The 17,442-nt window shown below is 40.3% G+C and overlaps 3 protein-coding genes across 6 annotated transcripts; all 3 read right to left on the minus strand.

Annotated features, from left to right (window-relative positions):
* Nucleotides 1-846: 846 nt before the first annotated feature.
* On the minus strand, nucleotides 847-2,966 carry banf1 (barrier to autointegration nuclear assembly factor 1). The gene is made up of 3 exons (XM_088279162.1): nucleotides 2,831-2,966; nucleotides 1,680-1,839; nucleotides 847-1,228 (listed from the first exon to the last, which is right to left on the minus strand). The coding sequence occupies exons 2-3, from the start codon at nucleotides 1,803-1,805 to the stop codon at nucleotides 1,082-1,084; spliced, it is 273 nt and encodes a 90-aa protein (XP_088135288.1). The 5' UTR covers nucleotides 1,806-1,839; nucleotides 2,831-2,966; the 3' UTR covers nucleotides 847-1,081.
* Nucleotides 2,967-4,048: 1,082 nt separating this feature from the next.
* prdx5 (peroxiredoxin 5) lies at nucleotides 4,049-6,517 on the minus strand. The gene is made up of 6 exons (XM_088279634.1): nucleotides 6,230-6,517; nucleotides 5,054-5,188; nucleotides 4,841-4,972; nucleotides 4,674-4,712; nucleotides 4,542-4,606; nucleotides 4,049-4,378 (listed from the first exon to the last, which is right to left on the minus strand). Exons 1-6 carry the CDS (start codon nucleotides 6,323-6,325, stop codon nucleotides 4,273-4,275), a joined length of 573 nt encoding a protein of 190 aa, XP_088135760.1. The 5' UTR covers nucleotides 6,326-6,517; the 3' UTR covers nucleotides 4,049-4,272.
* Nucleotides 6,518-6,777: 260 nt separating this feature from the next.
* On the minus strand, nucleotides 6,778-17,140 carry esrra (estrogen-related receptor alpha). Of its 4 annotated transcripts, XR_015839582.1 has the most exons (9): nucleotides 16,889-17,140; nucleotides 15,571-15,652; nucleotides 11,841-12,224; nucleotides 11,606-11,722; nucleotides 11,365-11,478; nucleotides 10,782-10,949; nucleotides 10,205-10,474; nucleotides 7,919-9,922; nucleotides 6,778-7,713 (listed from the first exon to the last, which is right to left on the minus strand). XR_015839582.1 is itself a non-coding variant. In XM_088279299.1 (8 exons), exons 3-8 carry the CDS (start codon nucleotides 12,217-12,219, stop codon nucleotides 9,669-9,671), a joined length of 1,302 nt encoding a protein of 433 aa, XP_088135425.1. In that variant the 5' UTR covers nucleotides 12,220-12,224; nucleotides 15,571-15,652; nucleotides 16,889-17,140; the 3' UTR covers nucleotides 6,778-9,668. The 4 variants fall into 4 exon arrangements, 3 of the variants coding, with proteins under 3 accessions (XP_088135425.1, XP_088135426.1, XP_088135427.1); XM_088279299.1 differs by having other exon boundaries at nucleotides 6,778-9,922; XM_088279300.1 differs by lacking the exons at nucleotides 15,571-15,652; nucleotides 16,889-17,140 and adding an exon at nucleotides 14,230-14,374 and having other exon boundaries at nucleotides 6,778-9,922.
* Nucleotides 17,141-17,442: the final 302 nt, after the last annotated feature.

Raw genomic sequence — 17,442 nt, forward strand, 5'->3', positions numbered from 1 at the left:
CTGAATCAGTTGTGATTTTATTTAATAAACAGCCACTGCAGTGAACATGTAAAAGAATACACAAGGAACAAATTCATTCAATGCCCTTTTTCTTAATAGCAAAATAAAATCCAGAGCCAGACGCCTAAGCATGAGTCACACGCGACAGTTTTGCACTCAGACATGCAATTTCGATCTTATTTGAGTGGACTGAATACAGAGAACACACATTAAGGCATTTTATGTTGAAAATGAATAAAGAAATGTTCACTTCACTAAACGTTCGTTGATTCCAGTGAAATAATGATCTTGATGGCTGACAGAATAATGCCCGGGAAAGTGTGACTTTAAAACATGAAATTTCATTCCCCAGAAAAAATATAAATAATTTTTGGGGAGAGATTTTTAGCATTTCTTTTTGGTTGTTTTACGCAACTTAAAAAATAACTAGCTTCATAATAATGGTGAAACAATGGTTTGTATACATTTTCAACCATGCACGGAGGCTCAGACTTCAAAACTCCATTTGTGTGAGGCAATTAAACCAATTAATCATACACCAAAGCCAAGTGTCAGTTTATCTTTTTCCAAATCTCGCTTGCAACTGCGCCCCACAAGCAATCCATCAAATCTCTTAAAAGATTGGCAGCGGAGCAAGAGCAAGAATCGCTTCAGGCTGCTTTATAAACCTATTGGCAAACTAGAAAGTCAAATACTGACTTCACGGTGCCTGCAATCAACGTTGGTTTGTCAGCACCCCAAAGCTTGCTCAAGAAGTTTGTTGGCAACATTTTAGAATGACACTATTTAGCAAAGAAGCCAGAAGTAAACCTTAAACGTCTGGTAAAAATGACTTCACCAACAACATGACTTTCAAATTTATTTAGATCATTCTTAAGATCAATTAAAATGTGATACAGACCGTGAATATATGAGTGAAAAGGCATCAACAGTGACTACAATTAAAAGTTGACTTCAATGTACCTTTTAAGAGTGTTGCAGTGTTTGTTCAAATATATATATATGTTGTGGATTTAAAATCTGTTGACGAGCTGATGAACAGTTTGAACTACAAAAAAATATAAAAGAAACAGTCAACGCTTTATAGAAAGGCGTCACACCATTCTTTAAGGCAGTTGAAGCAGTCACCTTGCTGTTTTGAGTTTGCACCACAAGTGTCCTTAAGCCACTCCCGGAAAAGCTCCTCGTCTTTCTTTAGCAGCAGAAACTGTCCGAGGACGACATATGCCTGGTGAATGCACAACAAAAGTTGAAAACATTTTAAATCATTCTCGAGTTCTGAATTATTAGAATACATTCAGACACGGCCCAAGAAGGCATGCTCAACGACTACCGTATGTTTTTTTTTCTTCAACAGGTATGACCTATGAAGTGTTTTTCATCCAACCATTATTGTAATTATCAGTCCACAGCCATAGAGAGAAAAAAATGTCAGATTTTGCAGCCGCTACGGCAAAAGAAATCCATAATCCAGCTTTCGCCCGATCAAATTACGTTCTTATCCGACGTCATTTTCTGATACAAATCCATGACAAAATAAATTACCACAGAGGCAGTTAGATCCACAGGACAGGTTTAAACAATAAATACATGTTAAAAAGGACTTCCAAATGACAATGTGTACATACACAAGATTTAAAAAAAAAAAAAAATAAATAAAATTTAACTGACTATGTTACCTTGTCAAAGCCTTTCTCCTCCAGTCTTTTGCCAAGGACTTCACCGATGCCGCCAAGAGAAAACACGGGTTTTTCTCCAATTGGCTCAGTCACAAAGTCACGATGTTTCTGTGATGTTGAAGACATGGCTGCCTTGTGGGAGGTCACAGATCAAACAAACCTGCAAGACAATGGTCACAGATTCAGCTGACTTACATCTGCCCCAACATTTGGGTTTTACGAGTTTCAAATCAATTTTTGGCCTTGTGTTGCAAGTGAGCGAAGTGCAAAAAAACAAGGAGTGCAAGAGTCACCCATGCACTTTCAGATGTTTAAATATAAAATGAAGCCACTCTCAAGGAGGAGACACTAAAATGCATTTTACAAAGCCTATTTATTTCATTATATTCTCATTTGTAACATTTTGTTACGGTCTAGCATTAACATTTTACAACAATATATCAATATCAACACAATATTTATGGTTCTTAAAAACTAACACATTTTGTCTAATGAGGGGCTGGAAGAGATCAAGTTTGATAACTTTCTGTTTCATTTTTGGTGCAATCCCTTACTTAAATATGTTTACAATGCATAAATTAATTTGACAAGGATTTAAAAGTCAGTTTGCAAACAACTGAAATCAAATCAATGGCCATAAAGGCCCACGTGTATTTGTTTAGGCTTAAGAATTGAGTTGATTACATTATTTCGTAAATCAGCATCTAAACGAAAAATCAAACCCTTGAACACATACAAGGAACTGACATCACCCTTGATATTTATTTGCAATAATCACCCGCATACTTGTTGCGCATGTTAATTCCAACTTCAGCTTTAGCAGCAATGGAGTCGTCATCTTGAATTGCGCGCGCAATCATTTCCAACGCCAACACGGGCAAAATTCAACAATATTATCGAGTGGCAGATAGGAAAACATCAGCTATAAGCACGTTTAATATGTTTTGTTCGATGTGTGGGAAGTATAGCTTGAGCAAAAGTGATAAACTATTAAGGAACCACATTTTAATATTTTAATGTCTGAATGGGCTTTCCATGTTAGCTTAAGCTTTAAATGAAGCTAAACGGACGATTTTTAATCTTACCGTTGTTGTCAAACGTCGAAAGGAGTTAGATGAGATAAAAGTGTTGGTTGGGTTGCAATATCTTACCTCCTGTATCTGATGTCGTGTCGTAGTTCAAGATTAGCTGAGTTGCGCTAGCGTGCTGGCTCGCTTGCTTGAAACGCGCTTCTTCGTTTTCCTACTACGCTTCTTCTTCGGCGTGTTTTTCTTCTTTGGTGGTAGTGGGAAACCCCTTTAATAGCGCATTACCGCCACTTATTGGACTGGAGTGGCGAGTGAAAAAAATGCAGAAATAATAATTGAAACGAAAGACGAATGGTAATAACGATAATATGAATAATGACAATTTTCTGAATTATAACAACAAATCACTATTTTCCAATCAAGTTTCTGGAAGAATTTAATTCATTTTTTGCACCATCCCTTGGTTTTACACATTTTCTATTGTTTCTGTTTGAAAACAGTGGTTGCATTTCTTGTAGTTGCCATAGTTTTCCGCCATTAGTCACGTTACCAGTATTTTTCCAATCTACCAGTCAGCAGGTTTGCCTGATGACTCACACACTGTTTTACCAGATTGTTAGCTATGCGCCCATGCAAGATTCTTCAATAAATTTCCATGGGTTACTCTACTGATTTGCTTGTTCGGCAGTGTTTTGAGCTAGAGCATAACCTTAATTGCCCACTCCCGTGTGTATTTGAATGGGAAAAATGCACACCATTGCCAGTAGTTTTACGGAGTAAGCAGTGAGGCGTTACGATCCACACCTCTTAAAACCGGTGTTATCTCTTGTGAAGGGCACACAGAGGATTTTATCTGTGATTTTCTTCCTTTGGACCCTACCAACAGCTAGTAAACCTGACTTGATGCCAAGAAATCCGCCTGTGCATCCTTTTACAATCAGTGACTTCTACTCGACTATTTGAAACCCCAACTAGTTTACTTTATAATCAATAAAATATAGCATACAGTAATTTTGTTAGTCTACTACTTCTCCTGTGTGTTTGTTTCAATTTTGTTGTGCACGTGTACACACTTTCACATAGTTGAGTCAGAAAATGATTAACTAAAACTGTATCTTTGTTAATCTATGCAGTGTGTTTCTTCCATTCCTGTGATTTATAAGCTTTCAGAATTTTCTAAAATGCTAAACATGCTTTGGTTTACAATACAGGAAAACAATGCTCAGAGTATGACTGACGTGTAAATGAGGTCACTATTGCGTAGCTCTCTCCAAAGCGTGCTCAACATTTTTAAGATTGGGATTTAATGTAACATGCACTAAAATATTCAAGAACACCAAATTTTGGGTTTAAATTTATTAATGATCAAGAACATAACAGCATATTCATTATTTTGCATCATCTCCTCTGTCATATTTGTGCGCATTGATGACCTTGCATCTCCATTTTTGCACAAACACTCATGTAACATTACTGGTGCTCTTTGGGATGAGGAAGAAGCATTGTAGCAGATTTGGATCAGTTAGTGCAACTTTTATAGACTAGTAGACAAATATAAAATAAGTCTAAAGCCCAGACATAATACTGGGAGCCAGGCTGCAGGTGAGCCCTGTGCCATCCGGCTCCACGTTGATCTTCTTCACAACGCCGTCTTCCACCAGCATGGCATATCTGCAACACAAATAAAAAACACATAATCAGTCGGACTTTACTAGCAAACAAAAGAACTGGGGATAATTTATGTGACGGTCCAGTCTGGTGTCAAAAGAACTCATCTTTGCGCGGCTGTTTCAATAAAAAGCTTAGAAATTGTAGAGTGTTGTTGCAACCTTACCTCTTTGATCTCTTGTTTCCAAGAACCTGCACAATCTGATCACTGTCAAGTAACAGGTCCACAGCCTACAAAGCAGAGGAACAAGTTGTAAACATGGTCCCAAAAAAGTTCTACTCTGTCTGTTTGGTTTACCTTTGTGAATGCTGCAGTAGGATCAGCCAGCATTCGAATCTGTGGGAGAAACAAAATCACATTGCTCTCAATAAATCACAGCTACAGACAAAAGCGAAAAAATAAAGGACACAGAATAGTTGTGACACAGAGTAAACATGGGAAACAATGTTTTCTCTGAAGCGGACCTTGCCATCTGCTCCATGCTCCTTTCCCCAGGCAGTCATGACAAAAACATCATTCACAGACACACAGGCCACTTCGTCTATGCCTTTACTCTTAAAGTCTGCTGCCTGCTGCACAAAACCTGGGAGGTGAGTCTGAAAGCAAAAGCAAAAAAAGCGTCAAGTCTATTGGCAAAGATTATGACAGCCATGACAACGAATTTTGTTGGCGCTTGCCTTGGAGCAACCAGGGGTAAAAGCTCCCGGTACAGCAAAGAGGATGCCTTTCTTCCCTTTAAAGAGTTCATTCATTGCCACCTTCGTTCTTGACTCACCCTCTTCGACTTCAATTGCAGGAAGCGAGTCGCCCACCTGAGAGAAGAAATAACATTGAGTGAATTGGCAGGGCAGAGCTACGTGAGTTTGACCAGCAAAACGCATATGTAGCAGCGATCTGCACACAATATAATTGTTGGTGACATGATGCATTTGATTATATGCATGGTCTTTAAATGATTTGGGTTTCTTATCATTTTGTTGAGTAAATATATTTTTTTAACTGTTCCAAATGATGCATGTTGTTATATTGACTTTTGGTATAATATTGATGCTGATGGTATTAAGAGATAGATTAAGACTCCGGACCCGGTTTAGAAAGAATTTGTTTTCATGATGCTGATGCTTGGACTGGTTATTTCTTTAGGTGGTTCTGTGTGTAAAAAGTTTGAGAACCACTACTGAGTACCAACAGTTCATGTTCATGTTATTTCTAATTGACAGTCGCTAGAGGACGACAAGATACAAACATAGAGCAACAACTCTGGTTAAAATGGCCGAAAAAAACTGCACGATATATCAAGTCCGACTATGATGGATTAGTGATGCAATTTTTGTTATATTTAATCCAAAACTATTCTAACCATGTCATAGATAAATAGCATAGCATATATACCGATCATTTAAGAAGCGTTTATATCAAAGCGCGCACACGTACTCACGCTGTGATTTAAGTTACAGCATTTAACGTTAATAAACTATTGTTATACTATACAACCGTTTTGTTTTTTTAGCTCATTATATCACCCCCTGACAACGCAATGTCTAACAAATGTGCGGAACGTGTAATCCGATCTCTGATTGTTCGCTGACACGTTCAGAAAATGCACGGATATGCAAAGTACGCTTATCCTGTCGCAGTTTAGCAACGTTTACTTCTCATGTTGGGCTGCATGTGTAGCTGAGCTGCAAGTAAAAACTCCACGATAGTAAACAAATTCATTGCGAGCAAATGCTGTCATGGCGACATCATGGCCGTTAGCATTAGGAGCTATCCAAATGTTCACACTGGGTTGGCAATTGGCTAGACGATGCATTTGCAATTTAGCAAGTGTTGCGTTTATTTTAATATCTTACCTTAATCGGCATTTTGGCCAGAGAAGAAGATTGGATAAACCTTACGCAATTTTCTACACGGGTGCGTTTAAGGACAGTGGTAACGACGGATAACATGATACGCTAGCTTGCGTTTAATAAAGCTTATGTGACGTTGAGGCGTGTCCAGGCAAGGTTTATTTATTTGTTTTGTCGAGAAAACAGACACGCCTCCAATCTGGCTTCTTCAACAGGAGACTACAACCTCACGGTTACTTTTTCGGCCTTCGATCAGGCCCACTAAATCTTTATCAACTGCGCAATCTGCTACCGGGAAGCTAATGCGAGTGATGAGTAGCAAAAAGTTCGATAACATTTGAACGCAGCAAGTTGTTCTTTCATGATAATGCAGTTTTGTTGCAGCAAAATGTCTTCAAAGGCTCCATGTATGAAGCATATGATTTGTCTTAGCCACAAAATTGTCTCAATTTCAACATAATTAACACTTACAATCTGTTAGGCTCGTGTATCGTTTGACCCTAAAAATCAGTCTTTCACCCTGAAATGTAATAGAAATGAGACCAATAAAATGAGGTGGGTAGTGTCCATTTATTTCACAGCACAAAGCACCTCAAATAATCCACTCCCTGTTTCCTCAAACAGTGGAATATATCACTTTTATTCACAGTGATTTTAATGTGGACATGTTTAGACAAGGACACCAAAACTATTATCTAACTTTAAAAGAAAACAAAAGCCTACACAGAAATTCACAGCCAGCAACACGCATAAAAATAAAGCAGTGTCAACAAACAGTAAATTGAGTAAAAAATAGAATTTAATCATTTAAATAGTCTTGTCAAAATACAAACATTGATTTGAGCTTCTAAATAATGTTTAGTGGCTATTTCTCATAAGTGGCAATGTTAAATATACACAGCGGCTATACAAGGAAATAAGTGTTTTGGTAACTTATTGTATTGCTAATTTATATTAAATGTACACAGAAATCACACTTTATGACGGCAATTGCAACACTGCAAATGACTCCCATTCCATTTGACGTTGGTTTCCTATGACCATCTTAACATGTACCTAAAATATACAGTATTAATAAGAAGACATTCCATCTTCATGTAAAATGACAACAAGTCTTTCATGAATCTTAAAAATCTGGTTATAGTAAGAAAATCATTAGCTGTTACCAATAAAAAGCCAATCAGCTTTATGGGACAAAATCTTTTGACAAACTGCAAAACATTAAATGTATGTACCCCGAATCCGAATTTCAATAAGCGAGTCAAAAAATTGGAACAATTTGTCGCCAGGGTTATTTGGCCTTTTGACATATTCTCACACGTATGCCGCCTTGCTAATCTGGTGGAACGCTTACTTTGATCCCAGCTTTCAGAGAACAGTTAAGGTGGAAAAAAAATAAGTATCAGTCCGAAATGAACATCCTAATCTCCATATCAGAAAACTGCCAGTGTATAAATCCAATCCATTCGCATAAACACCTTCAAATCCTAAAAAAGAAACATGGAAAAAAAAAAATAGTTTTAACAAATTTCGATAGACAATAAGCAGCACAAATACTGTACATTTGTAAAAGAAGAAATTGTCACATTTGCTGGCTTCATCACCTTCCACTATAAATTGCATGTTTGCTAGTTATATTACTGTAACTGTACATGGCTAAAGGATTAATGGCACTTTGGCCAATATACATACACGGGTTTCAGGAGAATCCGATTTGGACAGCAGATGCGTCGAATGTGAAGCTCGAGACGGCGGCGGTCACTTATTTTGGAAGTCTACCATACAAACAAATGAATAAGGTCGGGCTTCGGGTATGTAGTCAAGACAAGGGGTTCAACACACAATGTTGCATATGTTGCATTTCTAGTTGCCCTGAGCCCATTACAGGCGCTTACAAGTTAAAGACACGTACAAACACAAAGTAGATCACAATGAAACGATCCATTACCGGTACTTTGTAATGCACTCGCTTCACTGCCGAAAAAGCGTCAAATCTTAGAACAGCACATGGATGGAACAAGTCAGACCATTTTTCAGAGCAGCATGGCTGAGGTCCATAACAAGGATCAAGACGACAGGATGGAAAACAGCGAATGAGGCAGATGCATTTCTGTCCAACCTCAGTGTTGTCACCCCCCCAAGAAAATAAGAGAGAGAAAAAAAAAAAAAAAGTACCTCATTGGTTGCAATTGGAGGCCATTTTTTCAAGTGCCAACGGGATAAACAAAAACAAATTAGACCTTTACCGTCCAAGTAGAGGATTTGAGTGGCACTTTTTACGCGCACCATTCTATATTTTAAAAAGACTGCTGCAACCTTAAAACCAGTTCCAAAATGCTCACATGCTTGACGGTTCTCAAAGTAGGGCTGCACAACTGAGCAAATGTCGCCATTTTGTCCGCCAGGATCAAATTAATCTGATCACCAGCAACATTTACATTTAAAATGTGGGCTTTTTCAACCAGTTGTCGGCCAACCACGGTTAAGACGTCATTAAGATTCCTAAATGACAAGTGGGCGAATTTGAATATTCTAAAATTGCAAATCATTCGTTTTAAGGTTTCATTTTGCACTATAAACTCTTTAAAAGTAGTACAGTAAAAATGTGCCGATATTTCCCCAACCACGGTGGACAATTGAGATTAATAATTGGGGTTACAATATTCATGAAAAATAAATCAAGATGATCACTTTGGCCATAAATGTGCAGCCCTTCTCGTACCAGGTCCAAACCAGTCCATGGCGGAAATTAAATAAAAGTACTTGGGGTCCTGAGAGTGGGAAAACTACCAATAAATGGCTAACTAGGAAGTAACTTATCACATGATCCATTTTTTAAGGTGACAGACAATCAATTCATTATATTGCTTTTAGCATATTGCGAGAAAATCTTTGAAAAAAAAACAAAAAAAACCCTGCCTACAACGGCACTAAGCTCTAGTAAATTAATGCACCCTGTGTACTAAAGTGGACCCTCAAGTCTTTTCCGGATATGTTATGGCTTTCATGAGTCACTGTTGCATTAGATCCAAAGTTCAAAAGCCACATGACTGTCGTCTGTTCTTGACGCCGTCCATGTTCTCCGGCGGTTATGCAACGGCAGAATGATGCTGCGCTCAAACATCACGGAGGCCACGGCGAGTAACTTGGCATTCGGGTTGTATCGCTTCTCTCAGTTTTTGTCCACGCAAATCTGGAACTTGACAGTACTCACTGAAGCGTGACAGTTACAACTTTAGCGCTGGCACGGTCTCTTTTTTTTTTTTTTTTTTTTTTAAACCGTTTCTTTCCTCATGTCAGCTACAACGGAAAAAGAATCCCTTTTCTCATGAATAATTCTCTATTAAAACCTCTTTTGTGACAAACAATTCACCCACTCATAAAGACTAGATTAGATCGCTGTTGAATCTCTGCGTCATCCTACGTTTGCTGCGGCTCCCCTCTAGGGAGAGTCCATCATAGCTTCGAGCATCTCCAAAAATAGTTTGTGCATGGGTATACCACCACGCGTCTTGATGCTGTAGAAAGTAGTCAGCGCCCGTCCGGCGGTTTGCCGGAGTAGCGGCAGCGTTAAAAGGAGGCGACCGGCTCGCTGGGGGTCGTCGGGACGCCGCTGACACTCCAGCTCCAGTAGGGCCTGGTGGAGGAGGTCCCGCAGCTTCTGCACAGCCTCCATGTCCTCGATGTAAACAGAGTCTGACAGAGCAACAGGGAGGATGGAATGAGACGCTGTGTTTTGTCTCTCAACTTTCCACAACCTTTATTTAGTCAACGTGCGATTGTATTTCAAAATGACTTGCTGACTTAACTGTCAACTTTGATACTTGCACTCGTACAAGAAAAAAAAAAAAAAAAAAAAAAAAAAAGTCTCAGCTGCCTCTCAAGATTTGTCTACTACTTTTTCTGGGAGGTGCTTATGTCGTTGTCTAGACAATTAAACTGTAAATACAACCGAAGATATATACGACGTCACCGTACCTGAGTTTGTGAGCGCGATGGCTTTGAGCATGACAAACTCCTCTCTGTCCACATTAAGGGCACGGAAACGTCGGGCCAGTTGACTGATTGCCGCATTTAGCTCCGTTAGGCCGGCAACGCGAGACATTTCCTCGTCAAGGACAAAATCCTCGGCAAAGACAACCTCGTCTTCGCAGCCAAGTGAGCGGTACGCTACACCCAGCACCAGCACCTCCAGCCAAACGGACTGGAGCACAGACATCTGGTCTGCCAGCGACAGAGACAAGAAGCCTGCCGGGGGGAATACAAAAAGCGAGAGTGAGGGATCTGAATGTTAAGGAGGAAAACTGGCAACAGCCTCTAATTTGAACAACAAGTATTGGCAGCCGAGCTTTAGCGAGATCCACTTGATAGGAAAGGAAAGCCACCTCCGGCATACAGAATAGCGAACCAGTCTCTGGCAGGACTGTCGGCATATTTACAGAATGAAAATATAACCAACCGTGTACTTCCTCCAAGGAGGCTTTTCACTTTGACATTGTTTGCATGTTAGTGAGCTAAGCTATGCAGAAAAGCGCGGCGTCGTTACATCGCTTACCCGGAATGTGTTTGGCCCAGCCAATGATGACGACCAGCTCACGGTCCGCAAGGTCACAAAGGGTCGTAAGTGTGCGCTGGGCTGTGTCAGGCTGGAGGGGGTCAGGCATTGCAAATAACTTTTCTGGCTCCGCGACTAACAGGTGGGACACGATGATGTTTGAGGAACCTGCATCAAAAAACACAGAAGATTAAAAAAAAAAAAAAACTATTATCAGAGTAGTTATAATATCAGTAAGCCAGAAAGACATGATAGAATATTACACAGTGACTGGACTTGATTGAATCAAAAGTCAGAAAATTTAAAAATTCGTTTTTAACAAATTATGGGCCTAATTCCGTGAGGGGACTAAATAGTCTTTTTGAAATAACATTCATAAAATATGATGGGGTGGAATAAATTGTTTGAAGTGGTCTTCATGACCAGGAAAAACGACTACTACCTTAAAGGGAAAAAAAAAAAAAAAAAGGATGACTACAGTACAGTAGGTGGCACTGTTTGGAAACAAATACCGATGAGTTTTGCCATTGTGTAAATTGAGCTGTGCACTTTGAAATTCCTGCAAATAAATTAAATGACAAACCCTTTTCGTTGTCCTTAGTCAGTGACAGGGGGACACTCTGGTATGTTGCATTCTCCACTTCAGGGCGTCTTTTGTACTTCTGCCGTCCACCTCGGACCCTATCAAGACGAACTCCTGCACCAGACCGCATTAAAACAAAAAAAAAAAAAAATTTTAAGCTGACAAAACACAAATATTAAGCAAAATACTACTCGTGAAAAGCCCGATAATCTGCTTGCGGTTTGGTGGAAGTCCTGCTCACCCTCTTTTAGCATGCCCACTTTGAGGCACTTGGTGAAGCGGCATGCCTGGCAAGCCTTTCGGCGCCTTTTGGTGATCTCACACTCATTTGAGGCGGGACAGCTGTATTCAATGTTACCTGCACGCAAGAACAAAAATGTTTTCGGAGTCAATAATTAATTAAGTGATAAGAAGATAATAAAAAAAAAAAAAAAAAAGATTAACGGGCGAACGCACTTTTCGATCTCAAGCCATACCTTGGATGGTTCTCTTGAAGAAAGCTTTGCAGGCTTCGCACGAAGCCACGCCGTAGTGGTAGCCGGACGCCACATCCCCGCAGACCAAACACAGCCTTTTGGGTAACGTGCTCAGGGCATACTTGCACCGGCCCGCTCCATTCCCAGTGGACCCCTCGTCCGCTCCGTCTCCGCTTTCGTCTTTGAAGTGGCAACGCAAGGCTGGTGTGTAGAGCGGCGGCGAATAGCGTTTAGCACAGTCCCCTCTGGTTTCTCCACCTCCGCTTTGAGAGGAGTCGGAGGAGGCCCCGCCGGGACTGGTCCGACCTCCCCCACCTCCCTCCGGACTGCTCGGTTCCGCCTTAATGTAGACATCTGACCGGCGATCCCTGGAAGACATGATGTCTAGAGGGCAAGAAAATACACAGAGTAAATAACTGTGTGTTAAATCAACGTTACTGCATTGCAGTACAATAGGTTAACTTTAACTTGACATTTTCATTATCATAAAGACGGCAGCCTTTGTGATCAAAGTGTAAATGTTTCCCAACAGGGGCAACAGGACCCTGCCAATATCCAAGCGCAACTCTAGCCAGATTAAGATGTTATAAATTTCCCCACTGGGGGACTAATAAAGGATTATCTTATCTCCCTCCAACTATACTGATCACGACTTAATTACTTGGCATAGTGTTTGAGAGTTGTCACTTTAATATTGGAGAAAAAAAAAGAGCTACACAAAAATACCTGCGTTGTTTTTGTACATTTTATCAACTATTAGTTTATTGCTGTGGAATAAGCGCATTGGATTGAGCCAATTTAAAAGCTTCCACACCTAGTAAAACCGCACTGCCTTTAAGTATGACCAGTGTGAAGTCTTTGTCGCTGGCATCTCTGTAAATTAAAATAGCCAAGGTGACTGGATGAAGGTCACGCGGCTCGTAAAGCAGGCTCGCTCTTCACTTTCCAGACGCATAACTAATGTTATAATGTGGAAGGCTGGAAGAGTGCTGCGGCAAGTGCCTGTAACTGCCTTTGGGCGGAAAAGTACAATTGCGGCAAACTCTTATGCACGCAAAGTCCGTACTGTACATATGAGAAGGTGAAAATGACATTTCCACAGAAAAAATATTCTCAAAAAAAGTATGAAACAGTTTGGCACATATAAAAAAAAAAGTACTTTACATCTGTGGTCCAATGCATTATTGCATAATTGATTGAGTTCAGACTTACAGAATTTATTTATTTTAGTGTTAGCGTGTTATCCTTTCAATGTCCAATAATAACAAATAAAAAGACTTATATGTACAGCTACATCCCCTTGAGTAAGATGTACTCTGATAGAGGCTTGGGCAAAGGACGAAACAGTCTTTGACACAGCATGTAATAAAATCTAAAGGACATATTATGGGGACAGGCAAGTGGGTTTCCTATTTGCGTTAGATTGACAACACACTACTCAATAAACTACAACAGCAAATGAAGAAAAACTATTGCAAAAAGTACAAGACCAACCAAAGTTTAGAAACTCAACTTTAACTATTTGATTTGATTTTTTCCCCCAAACAATAAAGACACTATAACCCTGTTCATGTTGCAGTTTGTAAGGAGGATGAGGTGAGCCTTCTAATGACCTTGCTTGCTGTCAAGCAAAACAGCGTACACGAAATGTAGAACAGTTGTGCCGATAATCCATCCAATCACATTAATGACACGACGATTCCATGCAGGGTTGCCAATTACGTCAACAGTGCACAGATTGCATTTCTTAAACGTGGCATTTCAGACACAAGTTAGTGAAAGGACAATTTCAAAAAATATCATTCATTAAATTGATCAACTTAAGCATAACACAACTAACTAAACATGTTTAGCGTCTATCATCCCAGCAATAAATCCCATGCAATTGCAGCTGGCAACTTCGTTTGGAGTTTGACCCCTGTGAGGAAATGAGAGTCACTGCGAACCGAGATATTCAAATGTGGCTGTGCCCCCCCCCCCCCCAACGACAACGAATTATTCCAAATTGCAACTAACGTGGAATCGTGTTCAATCTGTCGTAGGTGCTTTACCATGTGCCTCGCTGCACACACAGACATCTGGACGGCTGCAGCGACGAACAAAAACGCATTTTGTATTTAAATCAAATGTGCCCGTCGAAGTAAAGCAATTTCATTGCACCTCACCCCCGGCTCAATTCGCGAGACGGAGGTTTTAACCCTTCATCCAAAGTACAATCTTGTCATCTGTCAACATGTTAGCATTGCCTACTACGTTAGCGAGTCGTTTAAACGGGCAAGTTAGCTTCCCTTCGCTAACTAGCAAGCGATTGCTAAAGGGTTCATTCACAGTGGCAAAGCTGCCTCCTCTTGGCCCGAGATTTATTTTCATCACTAAGCTACGTTTTTACCTGATAGGTAAGAAGACTGTCTTGGCACTTACGCCTTTTGGCTGCGTTCCAATATGGTGCAGGTAAGAGAGAAAAGCGGCGTCCCGTCTGCCTAGCTCTAAATGTTGCTACGTGCCAAGCTAGGAAGCCTCTACCTCTCCCAGCCAAACAGCTGTTTGGTCAACAACAACTTCCCGAGACGATTACGGCAATCTGATTGCAGATTTCGCGTTGGACGCCGTCATCAAAGACAGAAAAAAATAAATAAATCACATATCCAATTAAATTCCAAATGAATCGCGTCGTTCATTTACATATCCAATTTGACACTTTGAATAGACTTGGGTGATGTATTCAAATGTTATTTACTAAAGTGAAGACATCGGTGATTGCGATTTTACGGAGGAAAGTATTGCATGAAAACTAACTACGAGTGCAAATTCTAAAGCGTTCACATAAGAATTACGTTCATTTGTTTAATAAATTCCAGTTAATTAGCTCATTTTGTGGTAATAGCGTAACAATTTAGTGGCTGCTATTTTAATCCCCAAAACATTCATCTGTTCAGAAATATGGGGCTTTACCTGCAAGAATGCTATATCATGGACAGAAAAGGAATGATGTCATGGATTCTCAATAATAATTCATAACGCTTACCAGTTAAGTGGGCAACCAAAAGCCCAGTAGCATTCTTTTAATTATTTTTTTTATCTGCACATAGAGAGAAGAGAGAATTTTCTGGCAATGCAAGCACATTTCAATACAAGAGATAGTGTATTAGTTATTGTTGAAAAATTAATATTAAATATTTATTGAGCGGTCCAGCATGTGCTCTGATTTGCACGGATAGGGATTCCCATTATAGCTCATAGTGCACAAACTTGAGGTTATTCATTTAAACTGACACAATTCCTGAGCATGTATGCAATTTTGAAGGGAGTGCAATATTTACTTTCGAAAATAGAAATAGTTTTAAATTGATTTGTTTGACAGGCTGCATGCAACACAGATGAAATGTAGACTTGTGCAATAATTTCATCGTTAAACACAAGACATTCAATTGGGTCTTTATATTACTTGAGAAATATGGGTCTGACAGTGTTTGGACAACAGACAATGCAGACGGCAAGCTAACACAAATACCTTGCACAATCATTTGGCAACAAACAAACCCCAAAGAGCCCGACATACCACAACAAAGGGAACAACAATAGGAACCCCTCAACTGTGACCGAAGTCCCCCGCTTCTAGTTCCTAGCTTTAAATTGCACTTTACTACCGAGATGCTGCGTAAATGATTTATCAACTTTAAAATAGTGAATTGCATGCCCACAACTATCAGTAGATATGAAAGTGCATTACCTGTTTGCGGAATTGGAAGCCGATATACAGGAAGCGATCCCCAGTATCTGCTGTAGGTTGTCGACAGCTGCAAACAGGACACCTGCAAAGTAAATAAAAGGTTTGTATTGAATGGAATAGGGTTTTTTGGTGATTCAGTGTTTCAAAAGTACAGTCGTGAATCTGGACACGGAAAACATTATCGACTGTGACCAGAGGCAACCGTAGCATTGGCAAATACAAAAGAATGTCGCTTCATCCCTGAAACATACAACACGGAGGGATGTGTTCAGATTTATGGACAAGACTCAACAAACCGCCCCCCGTATGCTGCGTGATACACTCCAAAGGTCAAAGTCACAGGAATGCTTCAAGGACAGACAGTAAAGCCAACACCTATTCTCACGCTCATACAAAGTTGAGAGTTGAAGTTTGCTTTGTCCTTACAGTGCACAGTTTAAAGGTGGTGCTAATGCGTAAAAAAAAAACATCGCATAAATACTGTCATGTCATTTATTTAATATCTCATGTGCAGCAGGACGCTGACGCTGAAGCCGACACACTTCAACTCCGTGTGTCTCAAGTACGACGTCCTTTAAGGTAAGACATTGATTTTGAAGCGAGTCGCGGTCCGTGTTGGTGCTTATGCATCAAATAAGTGCATTTAAAAGTCACGCAGGGGTTTGTACCCTCGTGCAGCCACCGAGAACAGCACCCAGGGGTGACCTTGCCTACTGATCTCGAACCGGTGAAAGGTTAATTGCCAAAGTGGATTATGCCTTCAGATCAGTGATCTCAATCCTAGACCAGCAGGCTTGGTTACATTCAGAGGTCAGTGTGCTGAGACAGGAAGTCCATTAACTTGGAAAAATGTTCACATTCAAAAGTTACAGAGCCTCAACTGTGGACTGTTGAAGAAGTGGGTATTGCATGCACAACATGGCCTGCTGCATTTTCTAAATCTCAATCCGATTGAAATCAAATGACTGCATATATTGTCCCAGTACAGTACATCATGTTTAAATATTGGATAGGGGTTATCAAAGACGTTGGGGTTTGATTGTGAAACTTTAAGGCCTTTAATGACGTCTAGAAGTGGTGCTTTAGTGCACAGGCACAAGAGTAAATTCTGCAGTAAATTGTAAACGGAAAGACAACTAAATGATCAATTCCCCAGCGGCGAGTGCCCCCTACCCCCAATAACGTGACCACGCCAACTTCACTCTGCACAGCGTGCATACAAATCAAGCCACCGTGGAATAATAGCGATACTACATGCAGAACGAACGAATAGCCACGACGATATATTTGGATTCTCGTTGTTTAATGTGATACTTACAGGAACCGGGTTTTCTATCTGGGGCCAAGCAGGTCCGTGGGACGAGCAAGTCCACCGTCCGATTGGGGAGGGTGGTGTGGTGTTGTTTAGCGATCTCGTGCTTTTCACACCTGACGGCGACTTGACCGAGTTATTTGAGATGACAGCCACCGGCGACAAGGTCTTCTTCTCCTGCTCGGTACCAGACACTGGTATTAAAATCCTCGCCTTCGACTCCCACAGCCGAACGCAGAAGCTGTCTTTTCATAGTCCAGTTTAAAATAAGGAAATACTGCATCCTGTTAGGGCGATTTCAGAACAAAATCCTAACGACGATTGTCACTAAACATTTTTTTGTTTCCTCTGACTGGCGATATCTGGACTGGAAATCTCACATTACGATATTTATTTGTATTCTACAAGCTTTTGTATTATTTAGCGATCAATAAACGACAATGGCAAAGCCTTGACCTTTTATTTTGATACGTGTAACATCAACGTCCGGTATTTCTTTCGTTTTTTCTCACTAACTTGGTACAATGACGTCAGAGCCTGTCCCGTGCCTCGGCTCCTCC

The sequence above is a fragment of the Idiotropiscis lumnitzeri genome, chromosome 17 (genome assembly GCF_059441095.1).
Source record: "Idiotropiscis lumnitzeri isolate Australia: NSW breed Sydney's pygmy pipehorse chromosome 17, RoL_Ilum_1.0, whole genome shotgun sequence".
Taxonomy (NCBI): Eukaryota; Metazoa; Chordata; class Actinopteri; order Syngnathiformes; family Syngnathidae; genus Idiotropiscis; species Idiotropiscis lumnitzeri.

Excerpts from the sequence above, each read along its gene's own strand:
- prdx5 (XM_088279634.1), bottom strand. The coding sequence starts at position 6,325 with ATGTTATCCGTCGTTACCACTGTCCTTAAACGCACCCGTGTAGAAAAT. Across the intron at positions 5,189-6,229 it reads TGGCCAAAATGCCGATTAAG|GTGGGCGACTCGCTTCCTGC; the intron begins GTAAGATATTAA and ends TTCTTCTCTCAG. Across the intron at positions 4,607-4,673 it reads CTACTGCAGCATTCACAAAG|GCTGTGGACCTGTTACTTGA; the intron begins GTAAACCAAACA and ends TCTGCTTTGTAG.
- esrra (XM_088279299.1), bottom strand. The coding sequence starts at position 12,219 with ATGTCTTCCAGGGATCGCCGGTCAGATGTCTACATTAAGGCGGAACCG. Across the intron at positions 11,479-11,605 it reads AGTGGGCATGCTAAAAGAGG|GAGTTCGTCTTGATAGGGTC; the intron begins GTGAGCAGGACT and ends GGTCTGGTGCAG. Across the intron at positions 10,475-10,781 it reads CTGGGCCAAACACATTCCGG|GCTTCTTGTCTCTGTCGCTG; the intron begins GTAAGCGATGTA and ends TCCCCCCGGCAG.
- banf1 (XM_088279162.1), bottom strand. The coding sequence starts at position 1,805 with ATGTCTTCAACATCACAGAAACATCGTGACTTTGTGACTGAGCCAATT. Across the intron at positions 1,229-1,679 it reads AGGAGAAAGGCTTTGACAAG|GCATATGTCGTCCTCGGACA; the intron begins GTAACATAGTCA and ends TGCATTCACCAG.